Source organism: Bombus flavifrons, chromosome 13 (genome assembly GCF_040668555.2).
Source record: "Bombus flavifrons isolate JBK064 chromosome 13, iyBomFlav1_principal, whole genome shotgun sequence".
Taxonomy (NCBI): Eukaryota; Metazoa; Arthropoda; class Insecta; order Hymenoptera; family Apidae; genus Bombus; species Bombus flavifrons.
The window spans coordinates 5,309,849-5,331,842 of NC_138454.1; the positions used below are offsets into that span (position 1 = coordinate 5,309,849).

General features: G+C 29.5%; 4 protein-coding genes across 6 annotated transcripts; 1 reads left to right on the plus strand and 3 right to left on the minus strand.

Moving 5' to 3' along the window:
* Positions 1 to 464: 464 nt before the first annotated feature.
* On the minus strand, positions 465 to 10,177 carry htk (AT-rich interaction domain hat-trick). Its single transcript, XM_069125738.1, has 7 exons — positions 9,940 to 10,177; positions 8,712 to 9,148; positions 8,407 to 8,652; positions 7,988 to 8,192; positions 3,454 to 7,909; positions 3,236 to 3,376; positions 465 to 3,131 (listed from the first exon to the last, which is right to left on the minus strand). The coding sequence occupies exons 1-7, from the start codon at positions 9,943 to 9,945 to the stop codon at positions 3,088 to 3,090; spliced, it is 5,535 nt and encodes a 1,844-aa protein (XP_068981839.1). The 5' UTR covers positions 9,946 to 10,177; the 3' UTR covers positions 465 to 3,087.
* Positions 10,178 to 10,401: 224 nt separating this feature from the next.
* Positions 10,402 to 13,692, plus strand: Art1 (arginine methyltransferase 1). 3 transcript variants are annotated; one of them, XM_069125744.1, is made up of 3 exons: positions 10,402 to 10,524; positions 11,222 to 11,362; positions 12,236 to 13,692. In XM_069125744.1, exons 2-3 carry the CDS (start codon positions 11,297 to 11,299, stop codon positions 13,316 to 13,318), a joined length of 1,149 nt encoding a protein of 382 aa, XP_068981845.1. In that variant the 5' UTR covers positions 10,402 to 10,524; positions 11,222 to 11,296; the 3' UTR covers positions 13,319 to 13,692. The 3 variants fall into 3 exon arrangements, with proteins under 3 accessions (XP_068981845.1, XP_068981846.1, XP_068981847.1); XM_069125745.1 differs by lacking the exons at positions 10,402 to 10,524; positions 11,222 to 11,362 and adding an exon at positions 11,716 to 11,863; XM_069125746.1 differs by lacking the exons at positions 10,402 to 10,524; positions 11,222 to 11,362 and adding an exon at positions 11,859 to 11,969.
* Positions 13,693 to 15,161: 1,469 nt separating this feature from the next.
* Sec10 (Exocyst complex component Sec10) lies at positions 15,162 to 18,208 on the minus strand. Its single transcript, XM_069125743.1, has 6 exons — positions 17,878 to 18,208; positions 17,344 to 17,787; positions 16,683 to 17,260; positions 16,112 to 16,600; positions 15,534 to 16,041; positions 15,162 to 15,455 (listed from the first exon to the last, which is right to left on the minus strand). The coding sequence occupies exons 1-6, from the start codon at positions 17,908 to 17,910 to the stop codon at positions 15,357 to 15,359; spliced, it is 2,151 nt and encodes a 716-aa protein (XP_068981844.1). The 5' UTR covers positions 17,911 to 18,208; the 3' UTR covers positions 15,162 to 15,356.
* Positions 18,209 to 18,369: 161 nt separating this feature from the next.
* Positions 18,370 to 21,804, minus strand: Rab1 (RAS oncogene family member Rab1). The gene is made up of 4 exons (XM_069125362.1): positions 21,547 to 21,804; positions 20,138 to 20,534; positions 19,842 to 20,072; positions 18,370 to 19,730 (listed from the first exon to the last, which is right to left on the minus strand). Exons 1-3 carry the CDS (start codon positions 21,567 to 21,569, stop codon positions 19,872 to 19,874), a joined length of 621 nt encoding a protein of 206 aa, XP_068981463.1. The 5' UTR covers positions 21,570 to 21,804; the 3' UTR covers positions 18,370 to 19,730; positions 19,842 to 19,871.
* Positions 21,805 to 21,994: the final 190 nt, after the last annotated feature.

Below are 21,994 nucleotides of genomic sequence, written 5' to 3' on the forward strand. Positions count from 1 at the left end.
TCTATACTGCTGGTGTACAAAGATAAATAGATAGATATGTCAAAGTGATTTCTTAGAATATTAAATGATGTTATATTATATAATTGAATGTAAAAATAAGAAATTTAGTTGGAAAAGTTTTTAATAATATTATGTATTAGGTACATACAAGATTGTCAATACTAATGTACATTAAACCAATCATGTTTCCTTTGCTATTAAATATCAATAGTTTTAATATGTCAACTTTTATATATAATAATATGGTACAAAGTATAATGACAAAAGTATCTGCATAATTATATTATATTAACATATATTATTCCACAGAGTTTAACAAAATTTGAATGTTTACCTCTAAGTTGCAATATAATAAATAATTTATAAAAATTTTTAAATATATAGAACTTTGATTATAGTATTTTACATTATAAAAACCAAAAATCTTTATAAAAATGACACAAGGATAAATGATACTACTATAATTTGTTAAGATTATTTATTTCTTAACAACATTTGCTAACACAATTAAATGTTATGTGGAACAATATTATTGGTTGGCGACACAATCCATATTGTGCTTACTATATGTATTATTTGACATGTAATTCATCATTTACAAAGAGAAAATTTGTTTTTGGAAGACAAGGTTGTGTTCGTCACTCAAACATTATTGTAAAGCCTTAAATATTTTAACGTTGTTTGAGAAATTTTACTTTATTTTACCTTTTTATTTAATATATCATTATCACTGCATAAGAAAAGACAATATAAATTTGTTATATCTGTGATCAATATGTGTATATAATATTTTACCTATAAATGTAGCTAATATTCTCAAATTAATGACTGATGACCTGTATAATAGCGTTTTCCTATAAATATTACTGCCTAAATGTAAATTGCAAATAATAAATTATAGTAATAAAGGTAATGATAAATCATAATAAAATAACGGGTGCACCTATATAAAATCTGTTTAGGATGCATTTATTATCTTACTTACCCTCCAAATAAATAGAGGTCCATTTATCTAATAGTATATTCTATATTTCTAGATATTTTATCTTTACTATTTTGCAAAACAGAAGTAGAATTTGAATATTTATTTTAAAACATGTGCATATTAAAAATATATAACATCTAAGCAGAGCTTTATGCAAGAGCTGTATGCAACCAAAAGAAATAATATTATTGATATTAACGTTTTAATATTACTGTTTACAATTTTGCTGTCAATTATCCTGTAGTTTATTAAACTGAATTGTACAATATGTATATATATTTCTACGTATGTTTTACAATGCTTTTATATTTAAATACCTTAAACTATTTTCATTGTTAATTATAATAATGGAAATTACTTTCAAAATAAAATGTTTTTACATAGTTTTGCTGGAATCATACAATAATATAAACAACAAAATATAAAGAATATTTTAAATAAAATATTCTTTCTTTTAATACAATTTGATGAAATGTAAATATTTTTGTAGGTATTAATTGATTGTAAGTATTACTTGATTGAGTGTCGATACACATTCTCTTGACTTCTTAAAACAAACATTTAGTATGTGCTACTGCAAGATTTCTGAAACCATTATACAATAATATGCGTAGCTATATCTGTGTGCGATAAACTACTAAAACCTGACTTATGAGTGTTTTCAACACACACAATGTAAAATATGTACAAAGATTTATGGAGCCCAACTCCTTATTTTCTTTCATTTTTCCCCCAATCAATGTATGATCATGTTGTCTGATACCATAAAGCATGTCCGCGACTGATTTTTTTATAAAAAATATATAATATATATCTATATAAAATTTCATTCTTTTTATCAGCCAACATGTCTTCGTACAAATTTAATTCCACTCAGGGGTATTTGATTTTGTTTTCTGCAACTTGTTTCTTAAGTTTAATTTTTTTTGTTTCCTTTTAATTTAGTACCTGAGGTACTTAGACGCTCAAATAGAAATATAAATGCATCTTTGACCAATTACGATATACACGACGACGAACGTCTAATACCTATCTGATGATTAAAGCACAATGGCAGCAATTTTACAAATATAATGCAAAAGGCTGTAAATTGATAAACGTTGAGCTGCATTCATGACAATTGCATAGTTGAAAATCCAATTCTATGCACTTTGTCAAGAAATTTGGTATGAAATACGAATAAACTTGAATGCTTCGTATTTTAGAATAATTATAATATGATATTCTATTTACGTAAATTATATACATAAATTAAAGTAATTCACTTTTTGGAAGTTAAAAATTGTGCTATATCTCACATGCATATCAATATACAATCATCCGTTCATTTCACAAGTTGTTTACGTACAAATGAACATTTCTTTGAATATGATTAACTTCTTACTACTTTATGAACCACATTGCAACATTTCCTTTTATTTTTTAAATAAAAAATTTCGATCGCAAAGACGCTAAAATTCTATTTACGTATATACGTATATTGCGAACTACTATAACATTACTACTTCTAATATATACAAAATTTTCTATTCTAGGAAATATGTGATGGTTGTTGCACTTGACATCTTTATTTTATCGTCTTGAAAACAGCTCAACCGCCAACGGTGTTATAAGCTATACTCGAAACGAAAATGACAGACGGCTTAGACAATTATTTGTTCCCAAGATGTCTTTACAATAACACACTACCGGTAACATTTTTCTCAGCCTTTTCTTAAAAAAGAAGAATGAACGATGAAATGATCATCAAGTTCGATAATTTGTACTTTGCATCTGAGCAGGTGAAATGACAAATTGAGGATAAAAATTTTCAACTGTTACGTTATGTTCTTGACAAAACAATGTACAACACAAAGCATATATGAATATATATCTTCATTCTGGTAAGTGTTCCTCATTTATACTAAATCTTATATCTATATCTACAATTTATATTAATGGGGGAAAATTTACCTAAACGATATTAGGTAGGTAAAAATTGTCATGAAATCTGCTATAATTGCAGGATGTCCATATAGTGATACTATCCTATTATCTCCCGGTGTTGTATAAAAATTTCTTTAGCGCAGGTTAAGATAATTAGGATGTTTCAAGGCAGCTCATCACGAACAAGCCTGTTGCATTTCTGCTTTAGCTGCCTTTATAGCTAAAACCAAAATGAATACATTTTTTATATATAAAACAAATTTCATATAAAAATTTCTCTAATACTTTATTTATAAAAACATTAATTATTCATAAAATATTTACCTTCTCGTTCTCTTCTTCTTAACTTTTTTCTGCGTCTTTCAATAGCGGCAAGTTCAACTTTCACAGCATTATACGTTTTACGTAACTCAGCTAATTTTTGCTGTAGTACAGCTATCCTTTGACTGCCATCCAATTCAGGATCTATGTTAAATACAAAAGGTTAATATTTTCTTTTGTAGGTAAGACATTAAAATTAAGGAAGAAAATTAATCCTTTACCTAATTCCACATAAAAATTATATTTCGTCGGTCGAGGTGATCTCGATGAGTAATTACTAAGATCAGGAACACTAGTGATATTCGTGTGATTTGCTGAAGTTGTATTAATTCCACATAAATTAGAACCTTCACTTGTGTCATCGCTATCGCTTCCACCACCATGTCTACCATGTCTATTACTATGTCTTCCCGCTTTTTTAGTAGTATTTTTATCACATTCTGAATGCTTCCTACTCCTCTTACGTTTTTTAGGCGATTGTGTTTCTTCAATGGATCGCTTTGCTGGTGGTTTTAATATTCTATCTGCAGAATTTCCTTCAACATTTGGCAATGTGTCATCTTCACTGAATCCAGGACCTTTCCCACCACTATCATTGTCTGCTTCAGAACTATCACGATTATGTTTCATATTATCCTCTGAAGTTGGTGATGAACCACCTGTTCTTTCTTCTCTTGGGGATCCAGAGATATTGGAAATGCTTGAATCAGGTGTAGTTGGAGGTGTATTATCCATTACAGGTGCTGCTTCATTGCTTTCCCTCCTCTGTGCAGGCATTAGTGCAGGTAAATGTTGATGATGAGACTGTTGTTGTCTCATACCCAGAGTAGGATTTTGTTGCAAAGAAACCGGGACAGGTGTTTCTACAGTTTTTGGCAATGCCATACTCAGAGTGGCAACAGTGCTACTGGTTGTACTCTGACCAGATGTAGGAGCACTTGCAAATGGCATTTCCATTAATACTATACTATTTTCTGTAGTTTCAACTTTTGGAGGTGAACAGGATGGACCAGCGTTTATTTGTTCTATATTTTCAGTAATAGGTGCTGGTGAACCTGGTATTTCTTCCTCACATAGCAAGGAATTGATTGCCTCTCCCTCTTCATCTGTCTTTATAACAGGTGTTTCTTTGATCTCGGTTTTAAATTCAGTAATACATTCTTGTGGCTGATGTTTTAATGGTTGTATAGATTTTTGTGTTTGTAATTGTGAATAACTTTCTTGTGTGTCTTGAAGCCTATCTAACTCTGCTCTTAACTTAACATCAAAATTTGACGAACTTTTCACATCTTGTGATTCCTCATTATCGATTATTAACCTCTGTTCAGAATCACTACTATCTGCAGAATCTACCATATCTTGACTGATTATCTTCTTATGATTTTCCTTTTCCCTTTCTTTAAAATCGTGTTCTTTAAATTCATCTTCTGTTTTCTTAGACTTCTCATTTTCTATATGTTTCCATTCTTCTTCTTCAGTTTCATGTATCTTTTTATGTTCTGTTTTTGTTTCAATGAATTTTTTTATTTCTACTTCTTTTTTAAGTTTAAATTGTTGAAGTTCTTCTTCTTTTTGTTTAATTACTACACACATTATTTCTTTACATTGGTTTTCATCATTTATTACAATCTCTTCCTCTTCTCGTTTCTTATTCTCACTTTCAGTCCTAGGTCCATGCTGATCTTCTTTACTTTTTTGTGCAACTACAATATCTAACTTCTTAGAAATTTCTTTTGAGGGTTTCCATACAACGTCTGGAATTTCATCTTCTTTTTTAACATCTTTAGTTTTATTACGAAAAGCCATTGCAGCTGAAAGTTTTTCTTCGATTGTAGATGTAGCTGGTAATCTTGCACTAATTGGTGCTGGAATTGTTACAATTGGAGATGAAACAGGTGTAATATCTAATAACTTTGAATCTAATGGTTTTAATTCTGGAGATTGACAATGTAAAGGAGATTTAATGCTTTGTTTCTGTTCAACAGCTATATCAGGTTTATTTGAAACTGTTAATGTTATATCCTCTCTTACCGATTCAATTTGTAAACTTGTGTCTTCCTTATTGGATTCCATTGAACCATTTCCATCATTAGAAGTAAACATTTCTTGCTGATATGTAAATAAGTTTTCTTGTTCTGCTTCTGAAACCTCTGCCTCTGATATTATTAAACGATCTTCTGAGTCGTCATGAGTAGCATCATCATCTCCAGGTAAATCGCTAAATAAAAGATCTATACCATTATTTATTTTACCCGTTTCCTCAATTATAGGTATCGGTTTCGCCGAATTAAATGAAGGTGATTCACAAAGCTTATTGAATGCTTCTTCACATGTTGCTAATGATGTAGATTGTAGTGATTTGTGAGAAGGTAAATTGTCTGTAATATCATCAGTCCTTTTACTGAATAATTTCTTTACTTTCTTTCGTGAATCGTTGTCGGTTTCTGATTTAGTTTCTTTTATAACTGGTGATACAACTAATTTTTGTTTCTTTTTAGGGCTTTTCTGTTCTTCTTCAAACACCCTCTTTTTTATCTTGTCTTTTTCTCCACTTGTATCTCGTTTATTTCGCACCTCAAATTCAAATGGTTCTGGTTCTTTAAATTCATATATATCTTCTGTATTATCTACTATTTTAGATTCAGGCATTGTTTCTAATTTTGATGGCTCTAATTTTTTTTCCAATTTTGGTGATACTGAAACAACATTCTCTTCTTCTTCTATTGTTACTTCATCCTCTGGATCTGGATCAAGCCTAACAAGCTCTAATTTCACTGCTTTATCAAAACCTTTTAATTCAGATCGTATTTGATTTAAGTCAAAATCTCGACCTTTCGGTTGTTCTTCATCGCTATCTGGTTCAGATTTTATACCTTGCGATTTACTAATCGTTCTTCTTAAACGTCTACCTCTACGTGGTTCTTCTAAATTATCTTTGTCTTCTTCACCTTCGCTAGTTTCATCAGGTTTTATTCTGTCTTCAACTCTGTATCTCGCTTCTCTACGTTTTCTTTCCTCTGTAATCTTAGATTTCGTTCTTATTTGTTCAGATTCTGTAGTATCTGAATCATATGTTTCACTTTCTTCAGTTTCCGATGGAACTATATCCGCATGTCCAGAAGTTCTCCTAGTACGCCTTCGATGTTCTGTGCTAGATGTATCATTATTTCTTGTTCGTGTTTGACGATTGTTCGCTGGTGTTGCTGGACTTTTGGTTCTAGAACTAGAACTTATAACAGACAATGGAGTCGTAGATCTAGTCGGTTGAGATATTTCTTTTTCCTTATCTTCTTTCTTGATTTCTTTTGTCGCAGTAGATGAAACAACTGATGTAGTAGGTGCAACACTTTGCGCTCGACGTCGATTTTGAGATGCATTTGAACTAGTGTTAGAAACAATTTTTGATGACTTATTGATGTTATTTGATAAATTCGTACTGGGAGTTTGAGGTCGTGAACTAGCTTTAATTCGTTTTACTCTACCTTGAGCTTGTGTAAAATTCTGTGCTATCCTCGATGGTTTAATCCATTCATCATATCTCGTATTCCATCCAGTATAATGTACTAAATACATTGGTTCTGTACCATCTTTTTCCATATCAATAACTTTAGCTTCATAAGTAACTTTGGATTCATGAGTAGGTCCATAATATACTTTTAGTCTATCTCCTAATTCTACAGGTCCTTTGTAACAAGGAGCTGAGTCTGTTGACTGTTCGTCTGTACGTGATTTTTCTGCTTCATACTCTTTTCGTTTTCTCCCCCGTTTCTTTAAATCTTCATCCATCAACCGTCTTTGCTTAGATAATGTTTTTCTTTCCGATTCTCTCGATGGAGTTCGTGTTTCTCTATTTTCGGAAGACATTTTACTTTTTACATTATCATCTTTAGATTTAGATCTTGTTTTAGTAGCGTCCTCTTCTTTCATTTTATCGTCTTTCTTTTCTTGTCTTTTAGGTTCAGTTTTCTTTTTTTCCATTACTTTTTTCTTTGTATCTTCTTTATTTTTAGATTTGCCTCTGTTTGGCAAGGATAAAGATGTTGAAATTTTTTGAGATTTTTCACTGCTAGATGAAGATTCAGCTTCACCTTCAACGTTTACGTCACTGTCTTGTCCGCTACCGCTTTCTTCAAATTCATCTTTCTTCTTTATCTTCACAATTTCTTCCTCTTTTATTGGTTGTTCTTTCTTAGTTTCTTTTTTTTCTTTCTTTTCTTCTTCAATGATCTTTTTATCTTCTTCTTCTTTTTCATTTTTAATGATCGACACTTGAGGTGGTACGGGCGTATTTCTGTCTTTATCCCTAATCAGACTTCTTCCAGGACGTTGTTTACGCATAGTACCCCTTGGATGATTTACCATAGTACAACCTAACTTCCTATAAAAATCTTCAAAGGAATGTAAGAATTTCTTATAGGCCTGTTTAACCAAATTGTGCGTCGATGGTGAATTTTGCATTGTAAAGCTCAAGCGGCGTGTTATTAATTTCCATTGATTTTGATTTGTTACACGATTATAACCGCCTAACTTATAGACAGCTCGAAATAACCTGTATAGATCTATGTCTTCAGAACCTATCATTGGACAGTTGTTAATAGGTGTACCACGGTCATCCATAAACTTATACAGTTGTGCCACAAAGTGATCTTTTTCTTCGCGCGGTTCATCGTCAGAACTCTGGGAAATAAATTATGTTTACAACAAATTAAATTAAAATTTAAAAAAATTCATTGAAATTAGTAAAAGAGACCTTACATCAGAATCAAGTTCCCCATCTGAGTCACTGTTTCCGCTTGATACAGAATGTCCAAAAAGAGAATCTCTATCCCAATGGGGAGGTAACTCATTCTTTTCTAAAAATAGCAATGCCTTCTCTACTGCAACCTTCAATGTACTATTCTCAACTTTGTTGACAAGTTCTTTTGTGAATTCAGTGGCCTCTTTCTTTGGAACTGTATAACTAAATATGCAAAAAGTAACAGTAATACAATAGAAAATAATGAAATAAGTATCAATGTACAGCTGATTTTTAACAAACACATTTAAATAGATTTTATAGAGTTTTAGAATAAGCTTTAATGGGGAAAAAATATTTTGTTACCATTTCAACCATTTTGCTTTCTTTTCATATTTTCCATAAAATCTGTTTATATATGAACACAGATCATACTTACTATCGTGCATCCTTAAATGATCGCACAAGGTAGTCGTCTCTCACTCGAATTCTCACTGTATCTTGAGCAGTTGGAGCAACCACTAATCCAGGGAACCAATTATCTTTCTTCTTTTTATCTCCAAGTTCCACACATACAACTCGTCCAATTTCAGGTTCTGTCTCCATTCCTTCTTTGCCTGTTCCACTAGAACCTGAATCACGAGTCCCTCGTGGAGGACTATCTTCATCATCACTACTTTCATCTCTATAACAATTATTTTTACAAGTAAAATTATATTGCTGATATTATTTCACAACACTCACTGTGCTTGTCTAGACCGCCGTCCCCTTCTTCCTCCAATTACTGGATTTCCAAAATGTTCTGGATGTGTCAAAGGAAGTTGGTCCAAAGTTTCACTCTCTGCAAAATGTCTTCCACTTTTCAAACAAAGTGCAGTTCTTCTTAATGTAGTAATATCTCCATCATCAAAAACTACAGTATATTGACTACAATCTTGAATTTTAGTGATAGTAGCTTCCACAAATTCTTTTCTATCTCCATGTTTAGCTTCAACAGATGCACCTACTCTTAAAGTCCCTTTTATCTGATCATCAGCTACTGTTGCTGTACCCAAGCCTTGTTTATAGGTCACCCTGCATTTCACTGATCTTACTACTTTCCGAATTTTTGCTTCACAAAAGGCACCCTTGTATTTAGCACTAACCTCCGTACCCACTGATAGGTACGGTGGATCGTCTCCCTATAACAGAAAATACATGTATATTTAATATTTGTACTTTTTAAATCTAACTTTTGCTCATGACATACTTCCATAGTCATCATACATTCACTCTCTGTCTAAACTAAAGAGATACATATAAAGACAAAATTTTAGTATCTTATATTATATATACATGAATATATATATACATATATATTGTCTTAAGAAAAAATCATAACAATGACAACATGATATTAACGAAATTTGAAATAATTTTTTTTATTATTTATTATTTATTAGGTCTTGAAGATTTATCGAGAACTATGATCTAATCTCGTACAAAACATTAATTCGGCTGTTATCAACGACAGAACTTAAATAATAAAAGCATGAAAATTGATATAAAAAGCCAGCTGCCTCGTATGATGAGCTATTGTTTATGTAGGCGGTCATGCCTCGCAGGTACCGAAGATTATTTTTATATCGAGATTGCCTTACGATAAACAAGAACTTTCGCACGAAGATACGTTTTCGTTGAAATAAAACTCATACTTTGATATCTTAACCACGTTTTCAAAACGAAGTCCACTACGTTCGTGACAGCCTGTCGATTTCTCAGACATCAGGTAATAGTTGTAACCTCGAAGGTACTTTAGGCGAGACATTCGTCCGAAGTAAATGACCTGCGAAAGCGTTGTAACTACATAACAAAAGCACGGATTTTAACTTTCTCTGTGCACGCGACAGAAAAAAAAAAGAAAGGAACTCAACTATACAATCTTTGCGCACTTGTTTCTACGTCAACTTTGCTCCCGCCTGTTTTTCCTTACCAGCATCTTCTAGCGCTCCACGATCTCCATATAAATAATCTTAACACTGGCACGTGAGTGACATTAAAATCGAACAGTTTTACATTATATCGTTGAAAGTAACAACACAGGAAAAATTCCAGTTGACTGTGAGAATCTGACCCCCTTCGCGGAACCAACACTTCACGGCCCGAATGCGTACAAGCTCCTGTTCCCTGCCCATTTCCACCCCGACGCAACTTGTCAGCTAGCCACTCGACTCCTATTGGATGATGTCTTTGCACTTTCTGAAAACAACTGAGTAAAGATACAAAATTAAAGTTACGCTCCTGCAGTGAAATTATTCGTGATCTCGATAAATATAGGATTACCTAAATAAGTCACAATTTTTCAATAACGTTTCGAAATAAATGAATATCTATTTCCAAGAAAAATTGAAATAGTAGAAAGTCCGCACTGCGCATACGACAGGGATGTATCAATGTTGTCCACAGCATCACAATTTTGGATGGTCGTTTCTGTTAGAACATTTCAGCGAAAAGTGATCTCAATACGTTTCGTACAAACGACAAACATTTGGTGTAGTTTTCTCAATAAATTTCATGTGTGCGTATCCTGTGGATTGTAAAAAAATACAGATATATTTGTTTATAGGAGAAAACATTGCATTAAGATCTATATTTTTTGTAAAATAATCGTATGATGCATTGTGCGAAGGATTATATAATTTCTGCGTTCTAAAGAGATTGGAACGATTCTAATACATGAAAAACATATAAGAAACGATAGTTTAAATAGTTTCTATGATCTTGCACGAAGAATATTACAACTCCAGATTTGTAACCAAATCTTGTTATAACGCACATCTTTCAAATATTTAAATTATTTTTAAATTAGAATATAATATATTGCTCGTATTAATAAAAAGTATTAATTTTAATCTTTAACAATAATATGTATAACCATATTAAATATAAAATTGATTACTGTACATATTTGCTATTGTCATTTAAAAAATTCTGTAGTATCATTAATAGTAGTATTAATTATAATAGCAGGCAAAAGTTTCTAAGAAAACTTGTATGTAAATAAGATAAATTTAATACCGTATATAATAATATCAATATTGTTATAGCCATACTTTCAATTATATTTGTAAGTAATGACAACCAAATCTAACTAGAATATTAATTAAACTGATACGTAAGTTTTAGTTAAACGTAATTGTAAATTATAAAAAACGAATTGAACGAGGAAATTGGTAATTATATTTACTAATCATTATATGAATATTTGTTGACAGAACCATATTTAGAATTTGCCATGTGCCTTCGTACTACGTTCCTGCCTGTAGTCGTCTGCTGTGACGCGGAACAAAATGGCGTCGAGTAATGAAGTGCCGGTAGAAATCAACCAGAGTGGCATGTGCACAGCAGAGAATTCAGTAAGTTTTAAGCTAAATATTTACATAAAATTGGAGACAAGAACACCATAACTATTTTGTTAATATATTAACATTCATACGAGCAACATACGATATTTAATAAATTTTTAAAAGAAGAATATGTTTGAATGTCGTTTGTCATAATAGTTTTTCACTACTGCTAAGTATCTTAAAGACAAATTGACTAGTCCAATCTTCATTTCTTACTTCCTCTAAACATATCTTTAAAAATAATTTTTGATCATTTCGAGGTTATTTATGAATATTATTCGAAGGAAATTTGACTATATTCAATTGCGTATGGCATATATGTACTAATCACACGATGGTATAGAAATATGTGTGCGTGTAAAGAATCTCGTCTGATCATTCGATCTTAAACAGACGCCATTCATTTTGGCGGGCACGTGTGTACGTTTCCTCGGTGTCGGCCGAAACAAGAATATTCGACGATTTCATCGTTTCGAAATCTTGCGTTCCCTGTTACTGATGAACGACATTGTAATTAATGTTTAATTATAATTTTTTTTACTATATTTAAGTGAAAAAGAAATTTATATATATTAATTTGAGATAATGAGCTCATATCACGTGTTAGTAGATAATTGTAGGTTCTTTTCTTATATATATAAATCAATTAGTTTTAATATCTTTTATCAAAAGCCATACTTTAACAAAAAATAATATTTTTTTATTTCTAAATAACGATTTAATATTATAAAAGTAAATTGTTTCAATAATAATGCATTTTCATCTAATTTTAGTAATATTAATGTATTAATCTCAATTATGAGATATTTATTTATTTTTATATTAATGCATATATGCATCATTTTTTATTATTATTAATTTTGGCTTTTTGTATTGTTATAGGTATCAAAAATGGAATCTATGGAAGTTACAGAAAATAGCACTGCATCAAACAAAGATGCTACACCATCATCTTGTAGGGAATCTATTTCTGTTGATGATATGACATCTCGAGATTATTATTTCGACTCATATGCACATTATGGAATTCATGAAGAAATGCTAAAGGATGAAGTGCGTACAGTGACTTACCGTAATTCTATGTATCATAATAAACACCTTTTCAAAGGAAAAACCGTTCTTGATATTGGTTGTGGAACTGGTATACTTTCAATGTTTGCTGCTAAAGCTGGAGCAGCCAGAGTTATTGGTATTGAGTGTTCTAATATCGTTGAATATGCAGAAAAGATTGTAGAGGCAAATCAGCTGTCAAATGTCATAACAATACTTAAAGGAAAAGTTGAAGAAGTTTCACTACCTGATGGCATTGAAAAAGTTGACATAATTATTTCTGAATGGATGGGTTATTGTTTATTTTATGAATCAATGTTAGACACAGTGCTTTTTGCTAGAGATAAATGGCTTCGTGAAGATGGAATGTTATTTCCTGACAAAGCAACTCTATTTATTTGTGGCATTGAAGATAGACAATACAAAGATGAAAAAATAAACTGGTGGGATGATGTATATGGATTTGACATGAGTAGTATAAGAAAAGTAGCAATTAGTGAACCTCTAGTGGATGTTGTGGACCCAAAACAAGTTGTTACAAATGCATGCCTCATTAAAGAAGTTGATTTATACACAGTAACTAAGGCTGATCTGGAATTTTCATCACCATTTACTTTACAAGTTCGTAGAAACGACTATGTTCAAGCATTAGTTACATTCTTCAACATCGAATTCACCAAGTGCCACAAACGTATTGGCTTTAGTACAGCACCAGAAGTACAGTATACTCATTGGAAACAAACTGTATTCTACTTTGATGAATATATGACAGTTAAAAAAGGGGAAGAAATATATGGTGTATTTTCAATGAAGCCCAATGCAAGGAACTACAGAGATTTGGATTTCAGCATTGAATTGGACTTCAAAGGAGAATTGTGCCAAGTACATGAAACTAATACTTATCGTATGCGCTGATACCTATCAGATTATTCATCTTCTTCTTTTTATTTTCATGGTTCATAACACTATAATCAAATAGACACCAAGACTTTAGTTATCATTGAATTATATTAGGTGATTTAATGAAATTTAATAGTACGGTACAATGAATGGTGTAAATTATTTAAATGTTTTTAATTTTTAATTGTAAGAAAGTTAGAGGCTTCCTGCTTAAGATTTAACAAAATGTCTAGATTCTTTGTTAATCTAGTAAGAGTTTGCAATATGATGACTTACAACTAAGAACAATAGGGTTGATATATTACTTAATCACAAATAGTGTACATTTACAAGACATTACTTCATGTAAGTGTGTATTAGAAATATGAATACTATAATTCATAATTTAATTTTTCTCTGTGACCATTTTATATTCCATATTGTAAATTTTCTGTCTGTTTTATGTATAACTCAATTTTGGCTATTAAATCATTATTGATTTAATATTGTATAAGTTAATGAATTTGTTTAAAACAACATACATTTTATTTACCACATATTTGTACCGTATTCTTAAAATATAACTTCTTTCCAAATTCATGACCTGTAGAATATACGTGTAACTATATTCCAAATAATAAAATAATTTGGAAATGCTCGCTTATATTATGTATGACAAGTGGAAGATTTACAATATTATATTTTGTTAATTTGATAGTAAATGGAAGCTTATTGTTAGTACTATTCATTTTATCAACACCTATCTACAATTATGCTTAATATTAGTAATATCCATGTTGCATTCATTTAAAAAAACACTAATATTATTTTAATTTTTATATATAACATTTGTGTTACTAATATTGTTAGTATAACAATTTATATAACATTTAAGATTTTTGTGATATTTTGATGGAACATTACAAATCTCTAATGATGGTTAAGTTCAATATCTAGCTAAATTAATTATGCATAAAAATTTTACAATTAAATATTACTTCATATTATATCACCAATCCTATCTATAATATATGGAAATTTTATATTTTGTATGTACTTCCAACATTTTTCTAAATTACCAATTACCACAATGTTGATCATTAGTAAATGGACTAAATATTTAATAAATTTGGAAATAAACATGTATTCTACATTTGCAAAATTAATAATCCATTTTATGAAGATAAGATCTTAATTCATGACACAACCTCAAAAACAATGCAACATATTTAAAATACGCGTGTAAATAAACAAGACAAAAATTTTTTTTTATCTGCTTTAATGTATGATTTCAATACTATAAGTTCTACTTTCTAAATTCTCTTTACAGAAATTAGGTCATTAAAATGTTATATTTTGGTAGTTCTTTTTCCCCAAATCTTAATACTTATTAATTATAAAATATTTACTTTAATAAAAATATTCATTAAAATTGAAAACTAAAACAAAATTATGTACACATAAATACATTTAAAAATGGTATTCTCCTATAACATTATAGAGATCAACTACGAAATTTAGTACAATATATGAAAATGTGCTTTAATTAAAGTGGTATGTAATACGTTGAAAAATATATCACAAAATTTTGAACAAATAATTGTCTGACATCAATTTGTATTAAAAACAACCAAATGAAAATAATATATAAATAGAAAAGTTTGACAAAGTTTGTCTATACATACCATTTTCCTCTAAAATAAGAAAAATTCTCATAACAGAAACTGCAATTGTTTATGACAATCTTACAAACTAATAAAATAAATATTTGCTACAAATATATACACACTTAGCATTTATTATAAAACTAGGAAAGGAAAGAAATTATTTATCTTCTAATATATAATCAAAGCTTAAATTTGAGAAAGTCATTGCTTTTATATAGTTTAACTATATAATGACAAAATTTTGTACAACTGGGCAGATAGTATAGCATTATTATTACAATGAAAGCAATATCTTCACTTATTAAAATTTAGTTTATACAATAATATTATTTTGGTTGTATTCATTCTAAATACTGTATATAACTGAACTTCAAAAATGTTGACTATTTACAGATGATATGAATTTATTATGTGGCTAAACCCTTTAAATAATTTGCTAATTTTTGTGTTTTATAATCAGTTCTTAATTGTATAAAATTCACTAGAACATTACGGTCTAATGTTGCCTGTAATAATAAAAGAAATAACTGTCTTAATTTTGCAATTAATCTGGAAAGATTTATAATTAAAAGTACCATACATACCAATTGATCTCCTGTACAAACTTGTTTCAAATTTTCCGGTTTAACTAATAATAAATTGCATAAAGCATGTAAGGTATCAAATAAATTAGTAACAAGATCAATTTCAAGTTCCTTGACACATTTACGATATTCGTTCATATCGCATATTGCACACATAGCACCAGCAGAATTAAATTGAAATTGTTGTAAATGATCGTAAATAACTTTATGAAATCGTACTCCAAGTTCAGTTAGGACAGTATTTAAATTTTTCCCATCTAAAGTACTTCGAATATGTCGAATCATTCCAGTAACATATTGTACAACTGTTAAACAAGCTGGAGTGCTTAAGGTATCCACATCAGTTTCAAGTTTAAAATCAGTCTTTCGTTGCTCGCTTTGTAGGTACACTTTTACCCAACCAATAATAGCATTTATACTTCTATCTAATCCTGTCTCTAGTTTCATATCTATTTGATCTAACACAGCTTTTTTCTTTAACATGCAATCTCCGTGCTTAGATGTAGACCTAAAAAGATTATATTTTATATATATTTCCAAAATAAAATTATATGTAAAATAAATGAAGTAAATCTTACACTACAAGAGGTATCACACTATCATTAAATTGTTCCTCTAATAAGCGTACAATTGCGTTACATTGACGCACAACATTGAAAAAATGAATCTCAGGTTGAGTTCTACTTTCAGGTATTGGTACACTTTGTAAACCCAATTCCAATGCATAATCAACATGTTCACTTATTAAATACTGTAATAGTATCTCCAAAATCTGAAGTGTATTTATTGGTATATCGTCAGGTTTTGATAATAACTGACATCTTTGAAATGCCAATTTACTTCTTTGTAACAAAGCAATTGCAAGTTCCTCTGATAAAAAGGTCTCTCCCCCATAATTTTCTATTTGTGCTATATTTATATTAGTCCTTGCACCTAAAACTGCTTGTAAGTCTCTTCTTAACTCTTGAAATCCACCACTTTGTAATTGTTTCTTTTGATGATTTTTAGATTCATAATATTCAATAAGAAGTGCTGCTGATTTTTCCCTCAATACTTTTGTTTCCATGCTAAAAATATTGCGCTGATTAACATTTGACTATTACAGATGTGAACTTATTTAGATGTTGACTACTCTTTATGTGAACTTACATAATATAAGCATCCAGATATTTTTGAAATATATTTCTAGTGAGCTTGGCAAGATATGTATCATCAGTACCCATATTAAACATTTTCAATTCTGTAGACAATTTCACAGTTCTTGTATATAAATCATATAAATTTCTAAGGTACTTATCAGGGTCAGTTTTATCTGCTAATTTAGCAACTGCATATTTCTGAAGTCTTAAATGATAAATATTTAATACAAATTTAGCCATCACCTGTTCAGGATTTGTAAATACTTGTTGCATTAATTTATGATATTTTGTACACATAGGTATTACATCTTGAAAAACATCCTTTCCACCAAATGAGCCCATTTGGCTTTGCTCTATAAATGCATCAATACATTGAGAATATCCTTTAAAATGAGCTAGAACTGATGCTAGTTCTCTCATACGAATGGCATCTTCTCTATTATGTGCTCTAACAAATTCTTCTATAAGATTTCTTTCAATCTCATCATACTTAACTGCAATTTTTTTCTTGGCATGTTCAAATTTTTCTGATGGTAATTCTTGTGATATAAGATGGAGTTTTTGTATTACATCTGCTGCTTCATCTAGCTATTATAGAATAAAGAGTTTTAATTCTTGTTCCATGTACAATACAATCACACATTAGATAGATAAAACAGGTGCACATATACCGAAGACTTATCTGTAAAAATTGGATCTGTCAAAGGTCCAGGGCTTAAAAAATCTGAAAAATGCCTCATTAATTTTTGAGCTTCAACAGCTCTAGCTCTTGGAGTATTAACACTTTCCAATTGATCTCCTAAATGTAAAACCTTAGTAGCTACAAGATTTATTCTTTCATCTAATTGATGAAACAGATCAATAGAATGTTTATTCCTTTCTTGTAACTCAAGTATTTCTAGTATATGCCTTGCTTCTTCATCTTTCAATGCTGTTTCAAGTTTGTCACATTTTTTTTGTTGACGTTCCTGTAAAATTTGTAAATCTTTAATTGCTTGCAAGAAAGTTTCATGTACTATTGTAGGATCAAAAAATGTTTTTCCATCATCTTTTGTGGTATCATTAACTGTTCTCCAAGCAAGTCTTTCAACGAACTCTTCAGGATCAAATGGATCCTGAAAAAATTTTATTAAAAGGATATTATTATTATTAATGTTTTATAAAACAAGGACAATTCAAATTTATTATTTTAATATATAATTTACCTGTTCTAATTCTTTCATATATTGTTGCATCATTTTGACGAAGTTTAGATGACACTTGTATGAAAGTAAGGTTATAATTTTATTATTAAATACAAATATTGATTTTGTTGATAAAAAATGATATAAAATATATAAATTTTAATAGAAGATCGTTGTTAATCATTTATTAAAATCTATAAGTACTACAAAAAACATTTCATTCTGCAATCGTTGAATAGCCTGAATATGTATCGTTCTTGTCTAACTCTATCTTACATTAACTATACTAAAGAACATACCCGTATGTACCAAATTAAATATCTTTAAATACATCAAATACTATTTCATATCATATACATAGTTCACACAATATTACAAATTAATACAATAAAAAAATTACAAAGTATATGGGTATAAATATATATGGTATTATATATATATATATATATAATATTGGTATTATAATAATGGTATTATATATATATATATATATATTGGGAAATAAGAAATTAGTTCTCAACTTACACATTTTTATTTTCTATAGTCATACATTTACTTGTTATATACGTCCTTCTTATGAAGAACTTCATACGTTCTTACTAACTAATTCATGTAATAAACAAATATTATTATAATGAAAGAAATCCCACACAGTTCCGAAATATTCTATTATTTTGTTTTCATAAACCTTTTTTAATAACAATACAAAAGCAAGATCATTTGCAATCGTAATATGAGTTTTGTACAAAATATGTCTTTTCTCCTTTTTTTCTTTCTTTTTATCCTTTTCAATAAAAATTAGAATAATATATGGTATATGAAGTTTTTTTTGATATTATTATTGCATAGAATAAAATTTTATTAAAATAACCTGACTTATTAAATGTTTTTCATATGTTCTCATCACAGGAAAGCGAAAACAATTGAAATAATAAATATGTAACATAAAAAACGTGAACTAGATGTCTTGGACAATAAGCAACCAATATAAAAGGAAAATAGTATTTTGCCAAAATTTTCATCTTACAAACTTGTATGGAATACACAGCTTTCTGAATATAAGCTTACCGTTTAAATATAAGACAAAACATATCGAATTTGCCAACGCTATATTTTACAAACGTCGTGATGTATTCATAATAGGCGAATAGTTTTATAAATTTTATAAGTAGCACATATTTAAAAAATTGACGTAACTTTATAGAAGTTACCAACTGGAACATATATAACATATTTAATTATTCTTGTACATATAGGTATACTATTTACCATTTTTTGTATTAGTGTTGAAATATTTATTAATATATTGTTATTAAATTACACTAATGAGCACTGAAAAAAGAGGGAGGCAGCGATGACGGCGTGTTTCAGTATGTTATTACTCTAATTCTTGTTTATCTCAAGAGTTTGGAATAAAATGTGGAAAAATGTTTAGGTAGTACAAAGAGTAAGAATGACTTCCTTCTAAGACAAAAAACATTCAATTATACATGTTACAATTACGCTAAAAAATAAGAATGCTTATCTTTATAACCACGATACATAGTATTATGTAATTTACTTTATAAATTCGAATTGCCGTTAAACGCATCATTGCATAGAATCAATGATCCTCAATGCTATTCCGACAAATTTTCCTATGGTCAGTTTTTTGCACTAGATAATTAGCAAGTTAATAATTATGTTCTCTTTTCTTGAAAAAAAGATAGAACAAAACTTGTTTTATTCAACTCTGCTAACAGAGTTGGTGGTCCATAATAATGCTTCACACCTCCTTATTTTTATTAATATAAACTGAAACTTCCACAATCTTTCTTGTTTCTCTTGGTAATGTTTTTTAATGCAGTATGAAACTGCTACCATAAGATGTCCTTCTGTAATTAAAAGCTTTAACATTAATGTACAAAGAGGAACTTTTTATGTTATAATTTTCAGTTATAGTTATACAATTAGTAGTCTTTATTAGCAAACATAAAAAAACTTACTTTGGTTACAAAGATGTAAAATTACATTTCTCAGCAGCATCCAGATTTAGAGGATTCAATCGGACGTCCATGTTCTATTTTCACCTTATTTGCAGGATCACTGTTTCCACTTGATGGAGGACCCACTCTAAGTTTTATTTCTGCAGCCATTGTCATAAAAGCTTGTTCTACATTCATTGCATTTTTTGCAGATGTTTCTAAGAATGGTATACCAAGTTGGTCTGCATATTCCTATTTACAAAATTATACAAGAAATTAATGCAATTAAAATGTCAATGTTATTATAGCTTTCTTACTTTTGCTGTTGTGTAATCAACAACTTTTTTAGTGTGAAGATCACATTTATTGCCGACCAGCAGCTTATTCACATTATCACATGCATAACGATCAATCTCTTCCAGCCATTGTTTAACATTATTAAATGTTTCTTGATCCGTACAGTCATAAACAACGATAATACCATGTGCACCCCTATAATAAGAACTTGTAATTGTTCTAAATCGTTCTTGACCTGCTGTATCCCAGATTTGTAATTTTATTGTTTTTCCATCTAGATCAATTGTTCGTATTTTGAAATCTACACCAATAGTACTGATATAACTTTCTGTGTATGTGTCATCAGCAAAACGGAGTAGAAGACATGATTTTCCAACTCCAGAATCTCCAATTAAAAGTAACTTAAATAAGTAATCACTGCAAAAAGATGTTTACGATAAATAAGGTTAAATTATATTAAATAAGCAATGTACATAATTAATTCCAATTTATAATTTATTTTAGTTAATTTATGACAACATTTCAACATTTATTTTTGTTAATATTTAAAGTTGTTTTGTTTAATTCCAAAATAAAAAAACAATCAATACAAGGTCATAAAAGCAGATAAATATATTGTTAAGTATTCTTTGTATACAATGATATATTTTGTTTAATGATTAAAATTTATAATAATTAAACTCAATTGACATAAACATATCTATTTCTAAACAATAAATAATATATGTAAAAGATTATTATAATCAGGAAGTAAAATTACATTGTATTACACAATAATTATTATATATTTGATCATAAACATAAAACATGAATAACAATTAGAAATTGGAAAAAATTAATTTGTAAATATATAGCAAAAACAGCAATCTTTTTTAAAATCTTAGATATAAAATCATAACAGTTTTTTTGTTATATATGTACTTTATTTTATTGTTATTTGTATTATTTTCACACATGTAATTTAACAAAACATTCAAACACAATACAAGTAACAACGAACTTTGCCTCATACTTTTTATAACATTCTACAAGATCAATTTTCTCAAATCACTTCTAAAAATTTTTTCATGTATTCGTGTGTAAGTTTTCCAGATTTAAAGTTTGAATTTATCAAAAATAGTTAACACAGATCAAGAAATGAATTTATACAAAAATTGAAAATAAGAAAAACAGAGAATGAATTTCTAAAATATGGCTTGTGAACATTGGTAGAAAGAGAGACAAAGAGAGGGGGGGATGGTGAATCTGTCAGATAGTAAACGTTAAACAAAACTTTTTCGTATTAACGTGGCTGTATAAAACATTAATAACATTAAGTTTGTTTTTTTAGCCTCGTTCGTTGTTACAGTTATAAATAATTGATTATATATTTCACGAAATGAACATATCTTAGATATACTTATGTCTGCGCAAAAAGAAGTTTACTTACTATTCAGGATTCATTGTGGACATGCTACGCTCAGAACACGCTCACTAATATCGTGTACCGTCGTTAAGGAAATCTAAAAAATGGACACGATTCGTTTCGACGATGTGACGATAAAGATTCACAGATCACGTTCTTCGATACGAATGAGCTGTAACAATGGCGGTCACGGTAACTCCTCCCAAACCAGCAAATGAAATGTCTACCATTGACGTAATGCCAGAATGGCAGCAGGTGCTGTTTCACTCCCTCTATTTGACGGGACACGAGCGATTCCAGCACGAGAATCACGTCTGCGCACTTCTTATCTTTTAGGAACGCTTCTCTTCTCTCTTTTTCCAGGTTTTTCCTTTTTCTCCTCTTATTCTCTAATTCGTGTATTTTTTCCAATATATATTATTTTCAAAATTTATGTTATTATAAATAAATATAGTACCATATACTTAGAAAT

Coding starts and splice junctions, on each gene's coding strand:
- Rab1 (XM_069125362.1), bottom strand. CDS start 21,569: ATGTCCACAATGAATCCTGAATA. Junction 20,535..21,546: donor TCCACAATGAATCCTGAATA/GTAAGTAAACTT, acceptor ATCTTTTTGCAG/TGATTACTTATTTAAGTTAC. Junction 20,073..20,137: donor TTGATTACACAACAGCAAAA/GTAAGAAAGCTA, acceptor TTTTGTAAATAG/GAATATGCAGACCAACTTGG.
- Art1 (XM_069125744.1), top strand. CDS start 11,297: ATGGCGTCGAGTAATGAAGTGCCGGTAGAAATCAACCAGAGTGGCATG. Junction 11,363..12,235: donor TGTGCACAGCAGAGAATTCA/GTAAGTTTTAAG, acceptor GTATTGTTATAG/GTATCAAAAATGGAATCTAT.
- htk (XM_069125738.1), bottom strand. Junction 8,193..8,406: donor TCATTTAAGGATGCACGATA/GTAAGTATGATC, acceptor TTGCATATTTAG/TTATACAGTTCCAAAGAAAG. Junction 3,377..3,453: donor TAATTTTTATGTGGAATTAG/GTAAAGGATTAA, acceptor TATTTAACATAG/ATCCTGAATTGGATGGCAGT.
- Sec10 (XM_069125743.1), bottom strand. CDS start 17,910: ATGATGCAACAATATATGAAAGAATTAGAACAG. Junction 17,261..17,343: donor TTTTTACAGATAAGTCTTCG/GTATATGTGCAC, acceptor ATTCTATAATAG/CTAGATGAAGCAGCAGATGT. Junction 16,042..16,111: donor AGTGTGATACCTCTTGTAGT/GTAAGATTTACT, acceptor TAATCTTTTTAG/GTCTACATCTAAGCACGGAG.